Consider the following 10,968-nt stretch of genomic DNA (forward strand, 5'->3'; position numbering starts at 1 on the left):
CTAATGTTTATAGGTAAACACGAAAACCAAAGATTAGCTCGAGTTACATGTTTTAAATACACATATAACTTTAAAGAGACTATCAAAAATAAAAACACATAAAATTTGGAATGCATTTTAATATTTGTCGAATGCTTCATATTACCTTCGAGGCCACCGTACTTCTTCATTCGGACTAAGTGTCATGGCCGTCATGAACAGTGTTTACCAGTCAACGCTTTAATAACTTGGCTTTTTAAGTCATATGAAATGGCAGCGGTTTTCCTGGTGACCTTATTTGAGTACTCCCCATTGTTTTACATAAGTGTGGTTTCTTTGTGTTTCGTTGTTACCGCCGCCATGGTGCTGGGCTGGTAAGTGATGCATAGTGATATTTAGCCAAATTAGCTTAGCCACTGAGGTGACAACAACAATATTATCCCCTTATTAATCCCATATGTCTTCCTCTGTTTTGGTCGATTGGCACGTGGATTAAATCATCACCTCGAAAATAACATCACCATGACGTTATAATACACATAGTGCAGTACCAAGAAGCTGCTACAGCTGTCACTGCTGTAACTTAGTGTCTTTAGATTTTGTCCCATCGCTGGTGGGAGCGGTCACTGTTTAAAAATGTTAAAATTACAAATTAATAAAATGCATAGCAACTCTCATTTTACATTTCGTCACCCTGTTAAAAAAATCGCCTAACTAATTTTTTCAAGTTTTGCAGGAAACACAAAAAACTTTACCAAAAGTGTAACATATGACATTCATTGATCATTTCACTCACAAAGGATGGCTATTGGCATAGTAATAACACTGTGTGTAAATTATGTAGCTTAAGAGAAATAAATGACTTAGGCAATTTTTTGAACATGCCTTTGTGACTTAAGCAAGATATGGTAACACTTTATGTTGAAGGTGTCTGCACAGCCTGTAAGAAACATGACATGACAAGTATCATGAGCATTAATGTTATTTCAAAGTGTCATTAATGTTTATGACACATCCCATGTCATGTTTATGACACGCTCATGTCACTCTTATGTATACACCTTAGAGTAAAGTGTTACCAATATTAGTGTCAACAATAAAACACTGATAAGCTAAACTGAGAACTAAGCAATCTCCCTCTAGCTCTTCTTTACAGGGTTCTTATCTGATGCCTATGAATGTGGCACATTGTCGAAGTGATGATCTAAAAGGGGTAAAATCACATGATCTGGTCAACTGAGGATGTAGGCAATTTTACCATAGGTGACCGGCGTCATGAGGAGATGATCTAGGCAAAAATAAACAATTTTGACAAAAAATGACATAGGCGATTATTTTAACAGTGTGACAATTTAGAACATACAAAGACCCATTTAAGACCCCCACTGCCATGTTGCATTCCACATAATTGTCTTGAAGGGGGCGCTAGAGAAAATGTCATGTGCTGCTTAAAAAAAAAAGGTACTAGTTAGATCATGGGCTATCACGTTCAAAGTTGGCATTTTGAAAGTTAAGTAGTGCAGAATGAAACCTCCCGGAGTGGCTTATATGGTCTATGAATATGCTTCACAAAATTGCCTGGCTGTCTGCACAGATTTGTATTCATAAAAGATTAAAAGAGCCATGCAAGACATAATTAGTTTTTCCTCCTGTACAATTCAAATCTGCCTCCTGTCCTGCAGGTTTGGCTTTGATGTCCCAGTGATCCTTCGCAGCTCTGATGAGACTGAGTCGCTTCTACAAACTCCTGAGAAGCAAATGGTTCAGATGACCAATCCCTTTACCTTGGACATGGGCTCTGGGCCTGCATCTGTCACTGGTGAGGACAGTAATCATCAGTCATATAAAACAGTAGCTGGGAATGCAGAAGGATATTAAATGCTTCCTCCACTCAAAAACAATGACACGGGATCCCTCCTGTTCCAGTATTCTATAGGTAATATGTGGTTGTAAACACTTTCTTGCAGATGGTGTGTCAGTGAGGCCTTGTTGTCTGGAACCCTGTATCCTGAGCTGTTTCTGGGGCTGTGAGGTCAGTGCCCTGCAGGGAGCCCTGCAGGCCCACCAGCACAGCTTGAGGCTCAGAACCCCTCAATATTTCCAGGAGGTCCTGCACCTTCATTACCACCACTGTCAGACATTCCAGTATCCTTTAGAGTACTAACAAAGACTACAAAGGTAATTTGATTTTAAGAATATAGTCACCTCTTCTGACTATATTTAATCTTAAATTTCTTATCTTCTATCGTTTTTTGTTGTTGTTGTTTTTAACCCCCGGGCCTCTAACCCTTATGTTGTAAAGCATCTTTGATTATACAGAGAAGCACGTAATGAAGTTGATTTAAAATATTATTAATAAAGCATGGCACAAGAAGAGTGCTTGATGCCTTGATGGTCTATTGTAATTACTTCTGGAGGTACCTGTCTATTCAGAGATCCATATGCTGTCTTCACTGTAGCTAAAAATATTCTGAGGAGATGTCATGTTTATCTTTGACCGTTTTTCTGTGTCAGTAATAAATACACCAAAAACCAAGATAGACCCAAAAATCCAACTTCAGTTTTTGTTAACAGTGTTGGTGCTTTGGAGTGGATGTTCCTTTTATAATCCTGATGCAGTTCTACGATAGTGACATGTTTATTTGACTTTACCCACTTTGTCAGGCTGATGTACGTTGTTCCTACAGTTGCTCCTGATGTTAGCCTCTTTGACCCCATTCTCCCAGTGTCGGCAGTGAAGACACAGTGGAATACCACACACAGATTCCTGCTGACCAAGGGATCACAGATTTTGGGACGTTGCCAAGGGAACGCTACCCTCTTGTAGCTGTGCTGACGCTGGCAGAGCCAGAAGCCAGAGACGCATACAACATTGTGAGTCCATTTCACATTGATTGCCATGATTTCCTTTCTCTGTAAAAAAAAATGAAGGCAAAATTTCCTGGATACAGGAGCTGCTGTCTTGCGCATTTTGAGCCACACTCTGCACAGTGGTAATTGGCTGTTGTAGCAACTCACAATGTTATATCTGTGCATAATATAATAATTTTAACGTAATAAAAACTCATAATGTAATGTTAAGCATAATGTATGAAAAAGTTGCATTCTGAGAAAATAATTTAAACTAAGCAAAAAACAGTTGATTAATGTAAAAACTTCAGGGCATCCTTAATTTAAAGCATTTTAGTCTAAAGCATTTGGTCTACAGGAAATTTTCATCAATCGGTACCAAAAACTGATTTATTGTATTGGGTATTTCTTAGCATGTGAAATATTGGTTCCATGCATAATTATTCCATTTACTTTAAATGTTGGCTGATCTAATCAGCAAATGATATAAGACAGTCGACAAAACTGTCTCTATTACTATGTATGTTAAAAGGTTAAGATAAAAAATTTGACATTTAATGGGTGTACACACCAAAAGCAACTGTCTACTGCCACTAAAAGAAAAATGGTAAAGGTAGAAACAAAAGCAAGATACTTAAAGAGGTTAACAGCTTGACATTTTAATTGTTTACACTGTTGCAAAAACTTTAATAGTAGTATGTAGAGACAGAGGTCCCAAAAACAGCTATAGAGCAATACATCAATCATGAACGGAGAGAGAGCTACGGAAGGCTAGTCAGTTGTCTAAAAGTGCTGAGTCATGGTTGAGGAAAACTAGCGATAACTACAAAAGTAGTATGTAGAGACAGAGGTACCAAAAAGACTCTATTTTACAACTCAACTTGCCTTGCACAGTAAGAGAACCGTGGTCTTGAATTGTATTATCCACAAACAGCTAGATTTCCGTTCATGGCGTGAAATACCATTGAAATTAAATTATTGGAGTAAAAGTACTGTCCTAATAAGGCCAATCACAACATTTTTGAAAACGTGTTTGAAAACAGGTGCACACTGGAACTGTTTTTGTTACGTGTTTTCCTAGTATCCACACTAATCCGAATTTTCTCTCTTAACCGATGCTTCCCTTGTTCTCTTGCTCTTAGAGTCAGGTAGAACAAACTATGACTTTATCTATTTATTTGGCAAATGTATTTTGTAATTTCAACCACAGAGTAAGTAGGCAGTTTGCTTCCTGTTAATACTAGTGGACTTTTAAGGCCTGCAACATCAACTATCATGACAAATCCAAGCTCTCTAGAAAAAAAAGACAACCCCCTTGGCATAGAAAAGACAGGAAAAGCAATTCAATAATTCATATGTAAAGCAACTCATTATGCTGTCTTTTATCTTTCAGGTGGCCAGTGTGACAGTTATTCATGTTCCTGATGACAAATACAGCCTTTCAGCACGTGTTCTTTTTCAGTACCTCCTCACCTCACAAGGGAACATGTACGAATTAAAGGTAAAGCTTAAAGGTTTTACATTTGGTCCTGCTTTTCTCCAGAACGCAACAGTGGAAATTGCTGAGGAAGCCAGGAAAGCCATGCGTCCTCTCAATGCCCTAAAGATCTCTAGATTGTGGTTTTATAGTTTAATTCTATACAGTAAGGTCAAGTTTTAAAAAACTGTCTCATTCACATGAAATGGCCATGATGTTGACTAACATTATCAGACAAGAATACAATTTACCTCACTGAATCCACAAGAGTCTCTGTATTCCAGTCATACCCAAGTTATGCAGTTCCACGACGGTTTAGGTACTCCCACATACACAAATATTCAAGTACAAAAGGCAAAAATATTACTTAATGCAAAAAACTGCATAGTGCATGCCCCAAACAGCATGGGATTATAATAAACTGTACATGTATGTAAAGGGGATACTCCTGTGTACCTGTAGAACCCATTCATGCAGATATCTTTAGTTCAGAGGTCAAGGGACCCCTTTAGCATTTTTTTGCCACCTCCGTGAGAAGCTAGCATTAGACGCTTCATATGATATCATTATCTTTACTATGGCATTAAAACTGAGCCTGCTACAGCATCTGAAAGACAAAATGTTGCCAGCCTCCTCAAGGAGATGTTAAACCTCTCGTCTCCAAGTCTGACCTAACATAACCTTAAAGAGATCGCTATGACAGTAATGTGATTATATTTGAGTAGTGTTATCTAAGAAATAACATGCCATACCATCCTGTCTCCTGCAGCCTCTCTTCATGTCAGCTGACAGTGTGGGTGCACCTCAGCCTCCTGACACAGAGCAGAGCACCCAACCCAGTGAACCCAACAACAAGGCCAGCATAGTGGAGCAGTGTACAGTGCTTGAGGAGGAGGAGGAGGAGAAGGAGGAGGAGGAGGAGGAGGAGCTGTCTGAGCGGAGGGGTAAAGACTGTGTGGTCTGTCAGAATGCAGCAGTGAACAAGGTGTTGCTGCCTTGCAGACATGCCTGTGTGTGTGACAGCTGTGTGTCACACTTCCAGCACTGCCCCATCTGCAGGGCCTTCGTCCAGGAGTCCTTCACCCTGATACAGGGACCAGCAGCAGAACATTGACTCAGTGAATGTAATTCAGAAGATAATATGCAGCAAGACATGCAACATTGCAAAGTAACACCCCGCAACTCCCCGGCATTAAATCCTAATCCTAATCTTTAAAGTATTTTACATCAAACTTCCATGGATAGAAAAGTTCAGCTGGACTGTAGAGTTGTAGTATATTACCACTGGTGGGTACACTGCAGAAGCTACAAACAATACAAACTAAGCCATTAGATTGAGTACAGTACTACCACAGATCAAGACATTTGAGGTACTCATATTTTAAAAAAATAATAATTTATTAATAATAGAGAAATTATCTTTTAAATGATCTTTCGTTTGACTAATGATTATCTGTTGAAAAGTTTTTGGCAGTTTTGACAGTAAGTGTTGCTATGACAACAGAGACATAATTAATGACAAACAAGTTAATTCTGGCTTCACTCGATCTTTGGCAGAATCTTTGTGTTGACTTCAGCCATAAGCTGTTACCCAATTACATTCTACCGTCTAACTGTATATAGATTACTATATACATACATCTTTATACATTATGTACTAGGATAACAGCGTACTAACTGTGTAGAGTGTAATATATAACTAAATACCAGCTGTATACAGTATGTACTAAATGTGTTATTGCCTATATTTATAAGTGACCTATAAAATGTGGTCTAATCTTCATCAAAGTCACTATAATTGATAAGCACACTATGTGTTAACAAATCATTGTTTTACAAATTGGTTATTTATTAAAAAAATATCAATATTATGTGAGCCCTTTCAGAAATTACCTCTTCAAAACACACTGGTTTTCCCACATGGAAGTTGAAAGTGTAGTTAGTGGTTAGATTTCCCATGCTCTGTGCTAAACTTGTAGAAAATGTTGATGACTGTCATTGTTGTAAACCATCCATCATTCACAGGTTCTTTCAGAATATATTTTACTTTGGAGGCGGAAGAGAAACCTTCACTTACTGTTAAGACTAGTGAAGAGACAACAAAGCTTCATGGTGCCATCTTGGGGGGGGGCTTCGTTGTCCCTTCACTAGTTAAGACCTTTCTAAATATGTCAAAGTCACAGAAATAGCAATTAATGGTTCAGCCGATAGAAAAACATCAGGCACAATGGTGCTCATGGAAGGCAGCACTGAGGAAAGCATGGTTCTCCTCTCAAATAAATTGAATGTTTTTTACATTCTGTAAAAACTTCAAACCCTTTTATCTGGAGTAATAGAGCAAAACAAACTAACCACCTACCACAACACCATTTAAAGTGAAGCCTGGAGTAGAGATCACCATAATTTCTGCTTTTTTTGCGATCCCTGAACCTGACTCAAATTGGTGATTGAGAAAACAGTGTTTTCAAATGTATATAAATAATTGATAAAGCTAAAAGCTGAAACATAAAACTTTAAAATTAAATGTCTCTGAACAAAGTGTAAAACTACAAAATGGCTTAGACATAAGATTAGTAATATTTCAGAGAGTTCTGTATCAGGAAATCTAATACTGCTCTCATTTAAACAAAGCTGTGATTTCAGCATTGACCATGTATAACCTGACAGAAGCACAGCTGTTGTGAGGCTTAATGCTATTATCAGGAAGTTATGGATGCCTCCACGGGGGACATTAATTCTTGATTATGAACGCCTTGAAGAGCATTAACCCACTTACATGATTGTCACTTCCCAAACAAAAAAAAGTAAACTTATCATTTATATTTTCATGCTTACCTGAAACAACAGCTCCCGTCCCATAAGCTAATACGTAAAACAGATACCACTAGATAACAGGAGAGATTTCTCGTCTACTCAGCTCATAGAATCCAGGAAGCTAACATGCTGACAAGATTCAAGGTCCACAACCAAAACATTACATAGGTTTGATAAATGTATGGATGTATTGCATCAAGACTAGCTAGCTATCCAGCCCGGTCATTGTCCCCAAATCAATATCAAGATTTTTTTTTTAAACTGGCCTGACAGTGAAGCCAGAATACCTAGAAACAGACGTCTTGGGCGCATGGAGCCATGATATGTGTTCCTGCCTGAATACAGTTGTCAAGCATAAAAATACACCACGGTTTAATAGAATCAAATGAATAATTTAAACCAAACTTAACAAACACTTGAACAAACATCAGTGTTCAAGTTCAAGTTAATGATGTAAAATGACCGAAACCATTTGTGAAAAATGTATTCGGGGCATTTCGGCAAATGAGACCCGCCTCTTTCCGGGTATTGGACTGTAATGGAAACACCCCTATAGAAAGGCAGTAAAACAGCAGCAGGGCCTGAGAGCTGAAATGTTTGTTTGTGGTTCAGTTTCTGCCTCTGTGTAGCTACAAACATAGACACTTCCATGGCTACGTTCTTAAAAAACCATATACTATTTACAGTATTCCACTATGGTTCTATCTTTGCTTACAGTCCATCTGAACTTTGAAGGTAGAAGCTTGTGAAACATCCAATATAAAGGATGATGACTGGTTGAAGTAGAGGTATGAATGAAGTAGACCTTGTACAGAGACTGAAACTGAATTATGAGCTTTGTTTGCCACATACTAGAAGCTGCATTATTTTTACTTATTTTAACCTCTGTTAAAATTAGTCAAAGTTGTAAAATATGTTAATAACAGTAACAGTGTGATACTTTCATGTACAGATAATTTATGTTTACTTGTTTTTATTATATGACCTCTTTCACAGGATCAGTGCAGTAGGCAGTTTATGGAACACAGCTAATCAATTCCTAAACTGAAGTCTGACACTGTAAATGAAGGTGACTGTTCCTTTTGAAGGAATAATAGAAAAGAGATGAAAGACTAATATGAAATACATGTCTTAGTGTTTTGTTTTTCAAGTGAAGAAAAGCCAGCAGCTGTGAGCACTGAAAGATGATGACTCAGCAGTAGACTGACTGACCGCTAGGTGTAAAAAGCTTCTCACAGGTGATCATGATTTCATCAGTCATGTGGGTTTTTGAAGGCTTGGATATATTTTATTTGCAAATTTAAACTGTGGTTGAGGTCCAACAATTGGACAGAATCTGGGTATGGATAATTGTGACTGTATTGTCCCCTTTTGAAAGTGGGAGGGTAATTGACACAATTACATGACAATCAGTATACTTGGAGAAGTATAGTAAGTGAATGTTTAAATGGTTAATTTTCAATTTATCTTGCAAACATAAATGGTTCACACAATGTCAAACAAAATGATATCAATAAACCAAACTAGGCCTGACTAATCACTACCTCTTCAAACCAAACCAACCAAAGACCAGACAGATCTTAGAGCTTCAAATCCAAAAAACAAATCAAGCTTCACAGAAACAAATACAGAGGTGGCGGAAAAGAAATAAAGGTTAACGCTTTTTGTTCCTACAAAATTCAGAAAACCTTAAAAGGGTGAACAAGAGCTACCTCTTCAAAGAAATGGATGCACTGGATGCAGAAATCTAATCCATAAAGAAGGTTGAGAAAGTGGAAATACAAGAACTGGAGAAAGATGAAGTACAGTAACACATGATCTTTATTCATTTAACTATGTTCCTCCAATAGACAGCTTCAACTTGAAATAAAATCAAGAAAATATGTGACTTGTGTGTCTTCTTTACTTATTTATTTTTAAGTTTGCTTTTTTAATCATTAATTTAAATGTGTTAACCAATACGTTTTCCATCAGGAAAATTAAGTATAATTAAGAATTTAGATGTTACATTTCTTGCAATTGTGCTGTTAATTATTGATGTAACTATGATCATACTATTAAGGAAATTTAGAGACTTATTTTATGTAGCATAAGCCTAAATGCTTGAGATCATGATTAAACATGTATGTAGGTGTATATCATATGATTGTCTATTTATTTAGATCAGCTGCTGAACAGCCTGTTTGAGTTTAAATGCAGTTTTCAATAAATTGCCTACACTTTTTTTTGTCTCTTGCTCCTGTTTATTAGGGCCCAAGCAGGCAACAACCTTGCGCAGAAAAAATAAAAAATAAATAAAGAAGTAAAAAGGACAGTGGTGGAAGAAGTATTCAGATCCTTTACTTCAGTAAAAGTACTAACTGTGAAATGACTCCACTCCGCTCATTTGAACTACCTAATAAACTTTTAAGTGGTTTAATTTATAAAAAATGGTAATAATTTTAAATGTATCATGTTTTTCATTTTAAATCTTGACCTGAAAAGTAATTAAAGCTGTCAGCTAAATGTAGAGGAGTAAAAAGTGCAATATTTGCCTCAAAACGTAGTGGAGTAGTATAAAGAAGTATAAAGTTACATAAAATGTACATAAAAGTACCTCAAAATTGTACTTTAAGTCCAGTACTTGAGTAAATGTACATAGTTACTTTTTACATTTATTTATTTTTCTTTATTTTCTTAAATTTTTTTTTTAATTTAATTAAATTTTTTTTTAATTATTTTTCTATTATAATTTTTAAAAAAAAATTAATATATATTTTTTTTTCCGGCCTTTCCACTTCTGCGCATGCGCGGCTTTTTCGCTTCTGCGCATGCGCGGCTTTTTCCGCTTCTGCGCGTGCGCGTTTTTTCGGCGTTTCTGCGCACGCGCAACTTTTCCGCCTCTGCGCATGCGCGACTTTTTTCGCTTCTGGGCATGCACGGCTTTTTCCATGCGTGGCTTTTTCGGCACTTCTGCGCATGCGCGGCTTTTTTCGCTTGTGCGCATGCGCGGTTTCTGCGCATGCGTAATGCTTAGAAATACCGCGCATGCGCAGACGCGAAATAGGCCGCGCATGCGCAGAAGCGCCGGAAAAAAATAATTTAAAAAAATTTAATAAAATTTAAAAAAAATAAAGAAAAAAATTAAAGAAAATAAATTAAAAAAAAAAAAAGTAAATGTATAAAAAAGTAAAGAAGCAAAAAAGACAGTGGTGGAAGAAGTGTTCAGATCCTTTTCTTCAGTAAAAGTACTAATACCACACTGTGAAATGACTCCACTCCGCTCATTTTAACTACCTAATAAACTTTTAAGTGGTTTAATTTATAAAAATGGGTAATCATTTTAAATGTATCATGTTTTTCATTTTAAATCTTGACCTGAAAAATAATTAAAGCTGTCAGCTAAAATTGTAGAGGAATAAAAAGTACAATATATGTCTCAAAATGTAGTGGAGTAGAAGTATAAAGTTACATGAAATGTACATACAAGTACCTCAAAATTGTAGTTTAAGTCCAGTACTTGAGTAAATGTACATAGTTACTTTCCACCATTGCTACCTGCCTCTTCTAACTTATACATATCAGTTAAGAGTCCTCCTTCAGACACTGTATGAGGATTAAAGGGAAAGTTTGTGCATTATTATACAAAACTTGGTACAATTATTGTCAATGCCCTCCTGAGGATAACCCTTTAAGGTTTTATTGATCTGCCCCTAGGTGGCACTGTGGTGGCAGTCTAATTTCATATTTGGTACCGTGGCCACAGTATAACACTTAAGGCAATGTAATTCATAGGGGTGGTATAGACTGGCACCTGTAACGCACACACCCCGACAGCAGCATGCCCCGGCATACGTGTACTGCGAGGG

The 10,968-nt window shown here is 37.0% G+C and overlaps 1 protein-coding gene across 1 annotated transcript; it reads left to right on the forward strand.

Annotated features, from left to right (window-relative positions):
- The first annotated feature begins 174 nt into the window (after nucleotides 1-174).
- On the forward strand, nucleotides 175-8,230 carry cgrrf1 (cell growth regulator with ring finger domain 1). Its single transcript, XM_059357006.1, has 6 exons — nucleotides 175-353; nucleotides 1,662-1,798; nucleotides 1,947-2,124; nucleotides 2,706-2,853; nucleotides 4,223-4,330; nucleotides 5,076-8,230. The coding sequence occupies exons 1-6, from the start codon at nucleotides 250-252 to the stop codon at nucleotides 5,418-5,420; spliced, it is 1,020 nt and encodes a 339-aa protein (XP_059212989.1). The 5' UTR covers nucleotides 175-249; the 3' UTR covers nucleotides 5,421-8,230.
- The last annotated feature ends 2,738 nt before the right edge of the window (nucleotides 8,231-10,968 follow it).

This window comes from Centropristis striata, chromosome 18, assembly GCF_030273125.1.
Source record: "Centropristis striata isolate RG_2023a ecotype Rhode Island chromosome 18, C.striata_1.0, whole genome shotgun sequence".
NCBI classification, from domain to species: Eukaryota; Metazoa; Chordata; class Actinopteri; order Perciformes; family Serranidae; genus Centropristis; species Centropristis striata.

Coding starts and splice junctions, on each gene's coding strand:
- cgrrf1 (XM_059357006.1), top strand. CDS start 250: ATGGCAGCGGTTTTCCTGGTGACCTTATTTGAGTACTCCCCATTGTTT. Junction 2,125..2,705: donor CACCACTGTCAGACATTCCA/GTATCCTTTAGA, acceptor CCATTCTCCCAG/TGTCGGCAGTGAAGACACAG. Junction 4,331..5,075: donor GGAACATGTACGAATTAAAG/GTAAAGCTTAAA, acceptor TGTCTCCTGCAG/CCTCTCTTCATGTCAGCTGA.